This window comes from Crocodylus porosus, unplaced genomic scaffold, assembly GCF_001723895.1.
Source record: "Crocodylus porosus isolate Cpor-Errol unplaced genomic scaffold, CroPor_comp1, whole genome shotgun sequence".
NCBI lineage: Eukaryota > Metazoa > Chordata > Crocodylia > Crocodylidae > Crocodylus > Crocodylus porosus.
In genome coordinates, this window is record NW_017728948.1 from 49,896,265 (window position 1) to 49,911,932 (window position 15,668).

Consider the following 15,668-nt stretch of genomic DNA (forward strand, 5'->3'; position numbering starts at 1 on the left):
TAAAGTGAGAGATGTGTGACTCTTCCTTTCACTTGAACACTTAGAAGCCATTGTAGGGTTATTAATTGGCCTAATTTCAATATTGTTGTGTCTCAGGGAATAGGGAGGCCTGAGGAGAGGGAGAGAGATGGGGGAACGGCCGGTCGGTGGAACAGTCAGAACACACACAACATTTATCGATTAAATTCGCCGTCTTATATGGGCGCGGTTTGTGGCACCCCAAAACAATTACAACAGTAACATCAAAGATCACAGATCACCATAACAAATATAATAATAACGAAAAAGTTTGAAATATTGCGAGAATTACCTAAATGTGACACAGACACGAAGTGAGCAAATGCTGTTGGAAAAATGGCGCCATAGACTTGCTTGACACAGGGTTGCCACAAACCTTCAATTTGTAAAAAACGCAATAGCTGCGAAGCGCAATAAAACGAGGTATGCCTGTACACTGAAGTCAATTACTAATATAGTTTTTAAATGGAGTAGGTGCTGGGTATCATCCAATTGTATTTCTGATCCTCAACCATCAGTCATTTTCATAGAAATAATTTCTCAAATTTTGTAATTTCTTTGGGACCTCTAATTAAATTGAGTTAAATTAAGGTGAGCTCATTGGTCAACATTAACTGGATCAAAATTTCTTTGAAAAACAATGTAAATTGAAGTGTGCCTGATGGGATAAGAAATAGGGCTGTGTGAAACTTCAGTCCCTGATTTGATTCAGCAGAGATTTGGCCTGATTCGGTGCCCAAATCTCTGAATCAAATCAGAGGATCCTTTAATCTTTCCAAATCGATTCAGAGAAATTTGGAAAGATTCGGACAGAGACAGCTTTAAATGTTTTTTCTATACACCTGTAGGAAGCAGGGGCTTGTGAATGCTGCAATGCTGGGGCACATGGAGCATCCCACAGAAGCACAGGGGGCACCCCAGGGTGCTTGGCAGCAGACCCGGAAACAGACCAGAGGCACTTCCGGTCCACTTCAGGGTCTGCTGGAGACTGCACAGGGGCCCCCCCTTGCACCTCCCCAGCTCAGCGACTGGTGCCTCCTGGTTCTGGGGGGGCACCTGGGGTCCCCCTGTGGCCAATCACCAAGCTGGGGAGGCATGTGGGGGGGGCAGCAAGCTCCCCAGCAAACCCAGAAGTGAACTGGAAGTACTTCGGGTACACTTCCAGGATTCACCACTGAGCACGTGGAGGGCCCCCTGCACTCCTGTGGGATGCTCCATCAGCCACACCTGCTACCTCTAGATATGTAGAAAAAACATTTACAGCTGTTTCTATGTCCAAATCACTGACTCTCCAAATCAGCATCAAATCTTCAGATTTGGATTCAGCCAAATTGAATCAGGGACAGTGATGGAAATCAAGTAATTGAAGCACTGTTCCTGACACAGGCCAAATCTGAATCCAAATTGAATAGCGCCTGTTTTGCACACTCCTAATAAGTAATGCAGTTGTTCTTTACTGAATACTTATTTCACTTAAAATCCATATTTAATAGTGGACTCTGGGTGATTTGGAAGCAGGCTCAGCGAGCCAAACTGTCATCAATGTTAGTCTGTTTTTATTCAAGATTTAAAATAAGAGCCAAATCCTGATATTTTCACATAAGTGAAATTCCTGTTTTGCCTGGATCTCATGATCTTTCAGCCACTATGTGGTCTTGTTAAGGCTCTGTACATAATTCATGATACTCCAGTATACTTATTTTACCAAAAGTCACTTTTTAGCACTAGAAATAAAACAAACAGATAATTCAACTTACTTTTCATTGAAGTCAGAGTGAATCGTTCCACTGACTTCAATGGCTGGGGCCTAAATGCTACAGATCGTCAAAAAGCCTGCACTATGTGATTACAGAGGGCTACATTTTCAAGAATAAGGTCTAACATTTTGCCTGTAATATGTTAGCACATTTGCAAAATATGTAATTATACATGCAAGACAGATTGCTTTGTTTATTTTATGCATTCAATTAATTATATATGCCCATACATTGCCACTGCTTTTTAGACCCCTGTTTTTGAATACTATATAGGAGAAGAATTTGAGACTGACCTATTCGAACACTAAGAGAGGTTACAGTTAATTTAATGGACAAAGTATAATTAAGAAGACAGACAGGGAGACTGGGAATCAGGAACTACAAATTCTGGGTCTAGGATGAACATAATGGCTTTTTTTCCCTGATCTTTAAAATTGAGATATGTAAGTCAACCTCAGGTTCTAACTGAGACCAGGCACCCACATAAAGAATGAAGCCATACCCATTTTGCCTCCATCCCTCCTACGTTTTGAGCTTGCAGATTTGTGGTGTAAGTGGCCTGGTGCCATCTGAAGAGCATGTCCAGGGATAAGGCACTCTTCATATCACAAGACAGTCTGTATTGAGAAGCTAGAGTATGATGTCAAGGCAAGGGACTGTGCCAAGTCATTTACACCATTTGCAAGCCCCTTAGTGCCAGTGCCAGTGGGAGTGGTATGTTTCTTCAGCAGCATGCTGAAACAGCAGACTGCAGCACAGTAACATGTTAGGTATAGCTATCTCACAACTGTGATCATAGGCCGATATTAAATTATTAAGATTTGTACAGCACTAATAGATGTTTGAAAGAAAGTACAGCAAAATAGTAACACCTATGCTTTAAGTAGAAACACTAGTATTTATTAAGAAACATTATTTGGTTAAATATTAACCAATTTAAATGCAGATTCAAGGTTATTGTACAATATCTATTTCCTTAGCAAGTGGCTGTCTCTTTTTGCGACTTTCCCCACATGCTGATAAGAGTGATCAAAAGAAGTGCAAAACATGCAGTGCAGACAAATGTGCAAAAGGTTAAAAGCCAAACTGTACTAAGCATGGCACTGCTGCATTGGAAGAAAGTGGTCCTGACTGACAGCGAGGGAAGGGGGTTGGAGAATGTCTAAGAGAATGTAAGTGCTTAAATGCAATCCAAGATATAAAAACTGAATCGAGAACTGGCATTGTATGACCTTCACTCCTACTGCCAGTTTGGGCCATGTTCATGATCTGCACTTGAAAGAAACTCTGAAGCAGTATGTTCTTAAGGCCCAGATATTGAAAGAAATAGGCTGGATTTTCTTGTATAACATATACCCACAAATAAGACATGTGCCTTATTTGGGGAAGGCAGAATGAAGAAAACAAAGATTTTTCCAGTCATGGCTGAGTCCTGAACCACCTGAGATCCTGACCACATGGTTGAATTATGACTGTTGCTGCTGAGGCAAAAGCTATTGCCAATTTGGCAGCATCCATGAAAGGGTTAAAATTAAATGCTACAGATTGCACTTCTTGCTCCTCTTTGGCTAGGAAATGACAGACCTAGGAGCCACTGCAGCAATCCCTATGGTTCAATTCCTACAAAGAAGTCAGCTTCCTCCTTTGAGAGAGACCCCAATTTTAGAGGGCTGATTTTTGCAATAAAGGTAGCTGTATTATGCAAGTAAATCTGGCGTTACATTCTAAGAAAAGAGCATCTCTAAGAAAAGGCTAGCTTCTATGGCTGTGCAAAGCTTTGGGTGCCGATTCGATTTGGAGGGGATTCGGACGGATTCAGTGGCCGAATCCCCAAATCTGAATCAAATGAGGAGACCAGTTAAAAGGTCTGAATTGATTCAGAAAAGATTCAGAGAGCTTCAGTGATTTGGGAAGTCCCCACTCACTGCAGCAGTGAGCTGGACCCAAACTCCATGATGGTAAGTAGAGGCCAGGGGAGGGGAGGCTAAAGGAGGGGGGACAGGACCATGGGGGGACCCCCACCAGGCCCCATCCCCTGCCTGTTTTCCCAGCTCACCTGAGTGCCCCTGACCCTCATCTGCTCTCCCAGTGCCCCCCATGAACCCAGCCCCAGCTCCTGGCTCTAAAAAAAAGCCCCATTCACCGGCTGCTGCCAGGCAGGATGGGGGGTGATCCCTGCTTCCTCTCACTGCTCCATGCTGTGTAGGGGGCTGTCACAAGCCCCCCAACCATGCTTACTCTCCCAGCCCCCCTGCCTTTGGCTGCCCCGCCTGACTCCAGCTCCCGGCCCTTTAAAAAAAAAAAAAAAAAAGCCCAGGATCACCAGCTGCTGCAGTGGCCTCAGGGCTTCTGGGGGCTCATGGCAGAGCTGCCCATGCAGCGTGGGCAGTGTGGATTGCGCCCCCTGCCTGGCAGCAGCTGGTGAATGGGGCTTTTTTTTTTTTTTTTTTTTTTTTTTAAAGAGTCAGGAGCTGGGACAGCGGGTGGGGGATGGGGCTGATTCGGAGATTTGGCTGAATCGGCAGTGGCCAAATCTCTGAATCAGATTCAGCCAAATTGATTTGGGACAGTGATTCGAATCACCAAATCGAATCACTGTCCCCCGAATCAGCCAAATCTGAGTCCAAAGCAAATACTAGCTGTTTTGCACAGGCCTACTAGCTTCCTAACCACCAGGCCAACTTGTGTTTGCTGAGAAATCGTACCAATAAGTAGGTATTTGCTTGAACAATTGCAAAAATGATATTAGTATGCAAGAAGAATTTTCAGGTAGTATAGCAGTTTCACAGAACCAAGCAAACCTCATCTTATCAAATTAAACTGTTAAGGATTTATAAGTACTTGCATTTTGCAGTGCTTTCAGAGACATAGTTCTTGAGCCCAGATTGAAGTGCTACCTGACACACTGGTCCACCAGGAGTTTGCAGAGTATTCATTTAAACTGCATATGTTCCAATTATGTATATAAAGACCAATAAAAGTAAAGAACAAGAGAGAAAAGGTTAACTAAAAACAAAGAAAAACAAAAGAGGAGCATGGACTAGTATATCCAATGTTTTGAAACACAATGGTTGGAAATATTGTATGCCCATTTTTCTTACGCCTAAAGATTGTTTTACACAGAAGTATTACCTAGATAGTATTAGTTTCACACGAAGAACTGACTATAATGTGTTATTAACTCAGATTTTCAGATTTTTTTGTCTACTTTTAAAAAGACACAGAAGTCTATTTGCAATCTGGAGAGAGACTTGAGATAATATTTTTGTATCTCAAAGGGACACGTAAGAAAATCCTTGCATATTGTTTAACTTCTCCTGGTGTTTCCAAATTATTCATCTCTTTCCACTGAAACAATTTTATCTTTTTTATTGATTAATTAGAATAAGTAGGTGTATAAAGAAGTTTTATCATCACTTACCTTATCATTGACTACACTTTTTCCATCCCAAGCCCATCCTCTTTTTGTGAAGTAATTTACAGTGGCAAATTCTATCAATGCAGAGAATACAAAAGCATAACAAACAGCAATAAACCAATCCATAGCTGTTGCATAAGCTACTTTTGGGAGCGAGTTTCGAGCACTGATGCTCAGTGTTGTCATTGTAAGCACAGTTGTTACTCCTGTTGAGGGGAGGAGAAAAGAAAAATGTCAGTTAATTTAATAGGCTACAGAACTGAAACATCTTACCGCATATTTTATGAATGATAAGAAAGAAGTCTCGTACAAGTGAATCAAACCATTTTGTAGCAACACAGAAAAAAGGAGATGTTGATAAACCTGTTTAAAATGCCAATGTACCTTCATCACCTCATAGTTTACTTCTGAAGCACAGGGCCCCAACTTGGCCAACTAGAGGGCACCCTGACTTCAGCTGCATAGCAAACAATGGGCTGTGGTAAACGCCAGCTGTCTTGACTGAAGATAGACTGTGGCCTCCACTGGGAACAGCAAGGTCTTTACTAGTGGCTGTACCACTGCCACATGCAATGACACCAAGGTAAACTGGTTAACTTGGGTGGACAAATGTACCCCGTGGGTCAGATATAGCCTGCCAATTGATTGCATCTAGCCTGAGGCTGCCCCCATAGTCCTCCGCATGAGGCAGAGCCTCACTTGCATCTACCTGGGGCAGCCTGCGTCCTGCCCGCATCTGCACCCACACCTGCCAGTGGCACTGACAGGATCCTTCTGGTCATATATTGTATTCATTAATATTATTTAAAAATACAGAAATAAACTATTTACATTTTGTGATGTCCCACTGATGGGCCATAAAGCCATTCTCTAAACAAACAAAAAGAGGACAGGCAGAGGGAGGGAGAAAAGGAAATTATTCCAGTAATCAGAGTTCTTTGAGACATGTTGCCTACATACATATTCTCGCATTTGGGAGTGCTCAGCCTCTGAGACTTTTGACCAGAAACTTTTTTTTATCCTCACAGTACCTACATTGTAAAGCAAAGGGGAGGTTAAAGATAGCTTGTGCCCTGGTGCAGTAAGCTGAAGCCACTGATGGCAGGTCCATCTTGGCCATATCAGAGAAGAATCCTAATAGATGGAGGAAGTACATCAGTAGGATGAAAACTGGTTGAAATAAGGTTGGATCAGGATGAGACTGGACAGACCCAGTGAAAACGGGTCACTCACCCAGCTTCCTTACCAAAACCTGTCAGTTGTGTGGTCATGGTTTCCAGCCAGTTTATTTTACATAGGGCAACTTTGTCCCTAGAGTAAATAAAACAAGCAACTGAGCAGACAGAAAACAAACCTGTCTTTCTTCAGACCTTGAGAGGCAATACCTAGGCCCCTTGCACTCTGCTCCTGAGGCTCTCAACCCTCTCCATAGCTGCACCCTCATATACTAGTTATCAGCTGCAGCTTTATCAGCCTTCCAGTCAGACAATTAACTGGTGACAATGTGCAGCTGGGTTTCAGCACCCAGAAGGCTGAGCAACTCCTTACACCCAGATAAGGTTGTTTCCTTGAAGACAGTAAAAAAGGAGCCTTAGGAGGCTAGCATGGGTGGGACTAAATTAGGATCACACTTGATGCTGAAAACACGATACTCATAAGTATGGTACCAGCAATTCTGAGGATGAAGGGCAAGGCAGAGCCACAGATAGTAAAGAGAGTCATGATGGAGTCTGTAAGTTTCATGTCAAATGGCCTGAGGGCATTGGTACTGAGGACAGCCCAGCCAGGATCAAATCAGTGTTATGGAGATCTACTTGAGTCAAAAGGTAGTCAGCCTGCCATAGTGCTACAATGTACAGAACGTGATGATGATATTAATTTACAAAAAGGACTTCTTTCACTTCTTGTTACAAGAGGTCTCAACAGGGATTATGAGTCCCTGATCCATAGGAGTGGATAGACGTGAAGATTTAATGTGTTCAGCTCTACAAGTGCTTGTGGATGGCCACTTAGAGGAAGTCCAAAGCAGTAGGATACAAAATGGGAGTGCTGCATGGCACAGCTACAAAACAAAAATAGTGAGAGTGAGGGTGGGAACATATGGGTTATCTATGCTGAAGCCCTCAAAAATGATTGAGAAGAGAACAAAAACAAAATTAAGAAATTGATTTTGAAATATGGAAGGAAAAACTATAAGGAATAAACTGACAACCTGAGACTTAGGCAAGCACAGGCTGCAAAAAATAACTGACAAAGAAAATGCTCCGACTTAACTAGAAGACTAAGATGAACTGAAGGCAGGAGTATGTGCTCCACCATTTGTTCCTTTGGTGCAGGAGGCGGCAGAGGAGAAATACTAGAGCGCAAAGTATAGCTATTTCCAAGATAAAACTGTCTCTGGTCAGAGGCTCTGGGACTGAGAATACCCATATGAGAATGTGTATGAAGAGCTGTTTGAAAGAAAGGATTTAGTTTCTACAAAATCTTCTCGCCCATATATTTTTATAGAGAAAAAACACAAGCTAAAAGCTCTACTCAACCACACAGAAGTCACACCCAAATAACTATCATTTTTTCAACTGCAGAATTGCATTAAAATGAATTTCTCCTGAAGAAGGAACAGTTTCAAGTAGAATACATACCAGAGCTTAAACATATCCACGCACTACTAATGACATGTCAGCCAAAGGAGACTCAGTGACAGAAAAAAAATATCCATAGCATATCTTACCTTACAATTACTACAAATAAACACATCTTTTTATAACTTGTGAAGGTTACTAAGAGGAAAAAGTACCAGGCTGCCAAAAGAGTAGGAGTAAATATTCTACAGGAAGGAATTTTGGCATCAGATGAAAAAAAAGAAGCAAGGGAAAGGACAAACGCAAGCAGGACTTTTATCACTGGATACCAGAACACCAGGCTTTGTGGGATGGATCTCACCTGCACCTGTTTACTTTACCAGTGAAGTGCTTTAAAGCACCATTAGGAAAAGGGGAGGAAACAGCTACAGGGTAAAAGGGAACCAAGCATAGCCAATCTCTTTTTCTAGGAAGAGGGTTGATATAAGCAGATTCAACTTCTGCTCTTCTACTCCTTCCTCCCACTCCAGCAGAGGACATGAGTTAAAAAAAAACAGAATTCTGATTGATTACCTACAGCATGGGCAGGAGACCAAACAGAAAGTGGTGCTTTGTTTTACTTTGTTTTGATTGTTTTTGTTTTCCAAAATCCACTATGTAAGGAAGTAGTATTAGTTTTAAAATCAAGTCTGACATTATTATGACCAATGTGAACTGCTGCACTGTACAATGGAAAGGAAGTGAGAATGCAGAGTAAATATTGTTAAAGCATTATTAAATTTCCATTACAACTACTTCAAAGTACTTTTAACTGATTACTTCCAATTCTTCATCTCAATACAAAAAGAATTCATAGTTTAAATTCTGAAGTTACATATGTAAATTTCAGTATAGGCCACGAACTTCAGATGAATCATTCTAATTATACCTTAGATTGTATATCTTATCAGAACTAGATATCACAGGTATCTATGAAGTGATTCTCTCTGAATGATAAAGTGACCTTTGTCCCTGTATCAATACACAGAGTAGCCAAGATAATTCATGGCTACTGAAGACAACTAATTTTTTTGAAGCCACAATGGCCATTTCAGAATTCTAATTTAAATTTGCTAGTGACTTTTTCTAATGTTGTTTTAAATGTCATTAGTTTAACATCTTACATCCTGCTACCAGTTGACAATCCCTACACAAGCTTAGCCATATACTTTGTGTCCTTTTATTCAAACAGTGAATCACCATACAGTTGCTAGTGAAGGTTCCTGGACTTCTATTTACTCATTCAATAAATTCAATGATGTCCAGGCAATCAGTATTCACCTATAGTGAATGAGGAACAAATTAAAGAGAAAAAGTTATACTACAATTTAAAACTTTGAATATGGGTGTCTGTGGCACTTTTATGCTTATATTCCTCTTCAGTCAAAAGGCAGCAGATTTGATTATTAGAATTAACCAAAATGAAACAAAAATATCTGTATTACCAGGTTCCTTTAGGATGAAGCATGGTATAGAAATAACTTTCCACTATTGGATATGCCAAGGCTAAAAAAATTACTAATGTTGAAGCACTGGGCCCAATTAACACAAAACAAAACAAAACAAAAGTTATCTCATCCACTTTACAAAGATGGGACAAAAATCAAGTATGTATTAAACAGATCATACAGTGCAACTGCTATAAAATATATTAGGGAACTGATTTGCTATTTTATTATCCAAACTTTAACTTTAGTACAGTAACCCTTGTATATGACGGGTGAGAGAGGATCATGAGTAGATTTCCCTTCTACTGATGTCACCTGCCTTTTCATGCAATAGTCTGAGCAGGACTACTGATTTAACAGACTGACCAAGATCTCAACATCCTTTTTTGAGAAAGAATAAAACCAATAAAGATGTGAAAAATAGGCTGTAAATACACCTTACCTCTTACAATATCTTCTCTCTCCCAACCATACTTCAGAAATAACACCGAACACATGCATGTGAAGAAAAGTTTCCTTCCATTTGTGTCTGGTCATAATCACACACCCCATCCTGTCAGATAGCAAGATCATCCATAGGACTGGCAAAGAAATCTTAGGGAGATCTGTCACCTCCTCCTGAAACTGTTTATTACTATGTTGTGCTTCGTTTGTTCTGGTCAGGCCTGAAGAATAATGTCTCACATTCAAAAGCTTGTCTAACTCTATCCCAATTATACAGTTGGTTTAATAAAAAACATTGCCCTAAGAAATCCTCACCTCTCACACAATTTCTGAAGCAACACAGCTATAACAGCTGTAACTCTTACACTGCCATTTATAGGACTGCAATTTCTACATTTATATTTAAGTTTTCAATGACTTCCCCATCAACTGTATTTAGTTTAAAAGTATAAAGGTGTTTTTTTCTCACTGTCTGCAAATACATCTTGGAACTGAAAGTCAAGGTTGTTTCTTTCTTCTTGTAAAAATAAAGATTCTTCCTAGGGCATAATACTGCCACCTTTTTCTTGTTTCTCTACTTTACTTGTTATTCTTTGGCTAGAAACATGTTTGCAACAGGGTTGTTTATGTGATAGAAAATGATATAGGAAGTGGCAGCACTATTGCATATGGGTGGGCAAGTAATGCCTATAAAATCTAGATATTAAAAGGTCTTCATCCTGGAAAAATATTTGAAATGCCCTATGTTAGCACACAATCTATCTATCCTTCAGCATAATATGCATGATCGAACTGCTGTACCTCCAAATCAGAAATCCAGGAAAAACAAAATGAGCCTCAAAAAGTCCCAGGAAATCTGTACAGTTATAAATGGCCAGTTCTCTCTCTCTCTTTAATATACCAGGCAGCATCCTTGGAATCAGTATCAAATTACTCATTTGATGGACTGTCTTTTCTGGGACAAATATGAATACCACATCCCGCAATACCACTGTTTTGTGTGGGGCACGTATGTTACTGCTACAGTAAACATCATTACTAATGTGAAAAAAAAAAAAAATATATATATATATATATATATATATATAAAAAACACATTTCCTTTTGATGCTCCTATTTTCCTTTTCTCAAAGGTACAAATAATTCCTAGGTGGCAGTGAGCAAGCCCTACAGACCCAAAAAGCACCTCTGGTAGTTGACCTATTCAGGTCAGGTTGAGGATATTTGATGGTAGGAGTTATCTCTGGAGCCACTTTGGAACTGAGCTTGTTCCAGGGAATGTGAGTCTTCAGGCTATTAATTCAACTCTTTCCATTGGCACTTAACTCACACATTTTAAAATATCAAAACTGTCATATTTTGGATTCCAGGACAGATAGATGGCATTCAATATATGCCTGGAAAAGACAGCCACCTCCTGAGGGAAATTATGTCAAGTATTTAACAGAGCACAGCAACATCTCACACTAATTCAGTACAGGAACTGTAAGGGGAAATTTGGATGGTTAAAATGTTAGCTGTAAAGGTGGAATCTGCCCTTAATATCCGAGTCAACTCCTGTTCTAGTGAAACTGACAGGAGATACTTTCATTACAATAAGACTTTGGGATTCTGATTATACATCTGATGTGACAGCCTTGTTTTCTAATTTAAAAACTCTTATGAAAATAATAGCAAAAAGCCTCCACTAAGGAATGACTCACCTTGGCAAATTGTAAAAATATTCACTTTCCCTTTACAAATAATTTGTACAAAGTACTTGTTTCTTTATGAAGGTTTCCCTTACCAATAAAAAACTACTCCTCTTCCTCACCTTTATCTTCACTTTCTTATAAGTAGCATGGACACCAAGTTTTGAAGATCTTATTACTAGATAATTGTTAAATCCTTATTAAGAGGACTATTTCCAGCATTCTACAGTTCTAAGAGAGTATAATAATACAGTGAAAGCTGCGCTATCCGGCATCTTACAAGCTAGGATGCTCAACTAACAAGCATGCCGACTTGTAAGATAAAGTGAAACCAGAAGTGCCCACTGGGGCACTTCCGGTTTCTCCGAGCCCCCACGGCTGGGGGCTGAGCCCCCACAGCCCAAAGGCATAACAGGCTGCATGGGGCTGTGCGGGCCCACCTCCCTGTCCTGCAGGGCCCACAGGACAGGCGGCATTGTGGTGGGAGGGACGGTAATGCCACATGAGGGGTGGAGGGATGACCCAGACACGGTGGGAGAAGTGGCAGCCAGGGCCACTCAATTAACCAGCATATTTTGTTATCTGGCATCCCCCATTCCTGGGGGATGCCGGATAACAGAGCTTTTACTGTACTCTTTTTTTAAGAAGCAATACGAAGCTCGGGGGAGGTAAAAGGGTACATTTGCTTATTAACAAATGATTAATATAATTACATAAATATATCTATGTTTCTTCACACAGCTAGTGGAAGTTTCCTGAGTGTGCAGGCCCTGGTTCTCATGTGGGAATTCAATCACCCTGAAATCTGCTGGGAGGGCAATACAGCAGTACACAGGCAATCTAGGAAGTTTTAGGGACAAATTCCTGGTGCAAGTGTTGCCAATGGGGCCACGCTCTTCTTGATTTGCTGCTCACAAACAAGAAAGGATTGGTGGGGAATGTAGAAGCAGATGGCAACTTCGGCTGCAGTGACCACAAGATGACTGAGTTTAGGATCCTAAGGAAAGGAAGGAAAAAGAGCAGTAGCAGAGTAAGGATCCTGGACTTCAGAAAAGCAGACTTTGGCTTAGGGAACTGATGAGCAGGATCCTCTGGGAGGCCAGTCTGAGAGGGAAAGGAGTCAAGGAGGCCTGGTTGTATTTTAAAGAAACCTTATTGAAGGCACAGGAACGAACCATCCTGATGCACAGGAAAACTAACAAATACGGCAGAAGACCAGCTTGGCTTAGCAGGGAACTCTTTAGTGAGCTAAAACACAAAAGGGAAACTTTCAAGTGGAAACTTGGACAAACAACTAGGGAGGAGTACAAGAGTATTGCTTGGGCATGTGGGGATGAAATCAGGAAGCCCAATGTGCAACTGGGGGTGCAGCTAGCAAGGAACATGGAGGGTAACTAGAAGGGTTTCTACAAGTATGACAGCAAGAAAAGGGAGACAAGGAAAGCGTGGGTCCCTTACTAAATGGGGGAAGCAACCTAGTGACAAATGATGCAGAAAGGATGAAGTACTCCATGTATTTTTCACCTCAATCTCCATAAGCAAGGTCAACTCCCAAACTACTGCACCTGGCAGTAGTTTGGGGAGGGGGTGAGCAGCCAACAGTGGTGAAAGGACAGGTTAGGGACTCTTTAGAAAAACTGGACATGTGCAAGTCTATGGGGCCAGATGGGATGCACTTGAATGTGCGAAGGGAGTTCGCTGATGTAATTGCAGAGTTGCTGGCCATTATCTTTGAAAACCTGTGGTAGTTGGGAGAGGTCTAGATGATTGGAAAAGGGCAAGGAGGAAGGAGGATTCAGGGCACTACTGACCGGTCAGCCTTACCTCAGTCCCTGGAAAAGTCATGGAGCAGGTCCTCAAAGAATCAATATTTAAGCACTTGGAGGAGAAGAAGGTGATTAGGAACAGTAAGCATAGATTCATCACAGGTAAATCATGCCTGACCAAACTGATTACTTTCTATGATGAGATCTGTGGATGCGGGGAGAGCAATGGATGTGATATACCTTGACTTCAGCAAGGCTTTTGATATGGTTTCCCACAACAATCTCACAAGCAAGCTAAGGAAATGTAGGCTGGACGAGTGGACTGTAAGGTGGTCAGAAAGTTATCTGGAATGTTGGGCTCACAAGGTAGTAATCAATGGCTTAATATCTAGTTGGCAGCTGATATCAGTGGAATACCCCAGGGGCTGGTCCTGGGACCAGTTTTGTTCAATATCTTCATCAGTGACTCGACAGGTGGGATGGACTGCACCCTCAGCAAGTTTGCAGATAACATCATGGTGGGTGGAATAATAGATATACTGTAGGGTAGGAATAGGATTCAGAGAGACCAAGACATATTGGGGGATCAGACCAAAAGAAAACTCACGGGCATGTCCAGACAAGTGCGCATGTATAGTCTGTGACACTGTAGACCCATCTGTGGCTCCACAAAGCATGTTCACTGCACATGTAGGCATTTGCCATGCTGCTAATTTGCAGTGCAATAGGCTTTTTTTGACACTGGGATATCCCAGTGTTCAACCCCCCCCAAAAAAAAAACAACAAAAAAAAGCAGGGCAGATCACATGGCGGTAGTGTGCACCGCCCAAAACTGTAGCATGGCCAGCCACAGCCATGCTTTGCCTGCCAGCCAGGCTCCACATGCCTAGATTGCCACCACTGAAGCCCCTGGGAGGCCTCCAGGACCTCAGGTAAAACTACTGAAGCAATTTGCCGCACATCAGAGTGTACATGCGTAGGTATTCCCTGGGGAGAAATAGCAGCAGCACACATGTGCCCATTGCTATTTGTCCCCAGGGAAGCACACAAGTGCTTGCTTTGATGCACCCGTGAAGTTCAATAAGGAGAAGTGCAAAGTCCTGCACTTAGGTCAGAACAATCCCATGCACAGGTATAGGCTGGGGAACAACTGACTAAGCAGCAGCTCTGCAGAAAAGAATATGGGGGTTATAGTGGACTATAACCTGAGTATGAGCCAACAGTATACCCTTGTTACAAAGAGAGCTAACAGCATATTGGGCTGCATTAATAGGTGTGTTGCCAGAAGATAGAGAGAAGTGATTATTCCCTTCTATTTGGCACTGGTAAGGGCACATCTGAAGTACTGTGTCAATTCTATGGCCCACCACTACAGAAAAGATGTGGACAAACTGGAGTCCAGTGGAAGGCAATAAAAATGGTTAGGGGGCTGGGGCACATGACTTCTGAGGACAGGCTGAGGGAACTAGGCTTATTTTGTCTGGAGGAGAGAAGACTAAGGGGGATTTAATAACAACCTTCATCTACCTAAAGTGTGGTTTCAAAGAGGATTGAGTTAGACTGTTCTCAGTGGTGACAGATGACAGAATAAGGAGCAATGGTCTCAAGTCACAGCAAGGGAAGCTTAGGTTAGGTATTAGGAAAAACTCTCTCACTAAGAGGGTAGTAACACACTGGAACACATTACCCAGAGAGGTGTGGAATCTCCGTCCTTGGAGGTTTTTAAAACCTGGCTAGGCAAAGCCTTGGCTGGGATGATTTAGTTGGGGATGGTCCTGCTTTGAGCAGGTGGTTAGACTAGCTGGTCTCCTGAGGTCCCTCCCAACCAGAGGCAATCTGAGCAGGGTGCAGGGCCCGCGGCAAATCAGCCCATGTGGGGCCCCATCCCTGTTCCGATCCTGGACCTGAAGAAGCTGCTGTGACCATTGGCAGCAGCAGTGGTGGGGAGGGTAGTGAACGGCTGGTCATGGAGCTGCCGCTCCACCCAAGTCTGTGCTGCCACTGCTTCGTGGGGCCCCCCAAAGCGTGGGGCCCGGGGCTGTTGCCCTGATTTCCCCCCCACCCCAGGGATGGCCCTGCTCCCAACCCCAAGTTTGTATAATTCTATGATTACATGAGCCAAATTTTCAAATGTAGAACTCTACCTTCATGTTAGGTGCCTGAAAAAATGCCCTTATTTTCAAAGGAGAATAAATATTTCCTATTTTAATTAAAAAATACACATTACTAAGTAATCAGCATATCAAATCAGGAGGACATTAACGGAATTCTGAACATACACTAATATTCACTGGGGCTAATTTAGTTTTGAAATATTTTGCTTTAATTAAATTGAGACCATACTATTTATTCTATATATAGCCAATGATGTAGTCTTTAAAAACACATGAAGTACTGTATTTTAATTCCAATGAGGGAGGTACCTTGTGTATAGTAACTAATGAAAAAATAGGAAAGAGTAAAGCCAAGGCGCTAAATCCAAGTTCATTTTAGACTTGCAGGGTG

The 15,668-nt window shown here is 41.9% G+C and overlaps 1 protein-coding gene across 2 annotated transcripts in view; it reads right to left on the bottom strand.

The window, feature by feature from the left end:
* The window catches only part of GABRA2 (gamma-aminobutyric acid type A receptor alpha2 subunit), a 116,360-nt gene that overhangs the window by 7,574 nt on the left and 93,118 nt on the right, over positions 1 to 15,668 (bottom strand). The window contains exons 9-10 of one of the 2 annotated variants that reach the window (XM_019553428.1): positions 5,197 to 5,399; positions 4,621 to 4,716 (exon numbers count right to left, since the gene is read on the bottom strand). In XM_019553428.1, the coding sequence (XP_019408973.1) occupies positions 4,708 to 4,716; positions 5,197 to 5,399 (212 nt within the window). In that variant the 3' untranslated portion in view covers positions 4,621 to 4,707. Of the gene's footprint in view, positions 1 to 4,620; positions 4,717 to 5,196; positions 5,400 to 15,668 lie in introns of those variants that run through there. The other variant, XM_019553427.1, reaches the window with a different exon arrangement.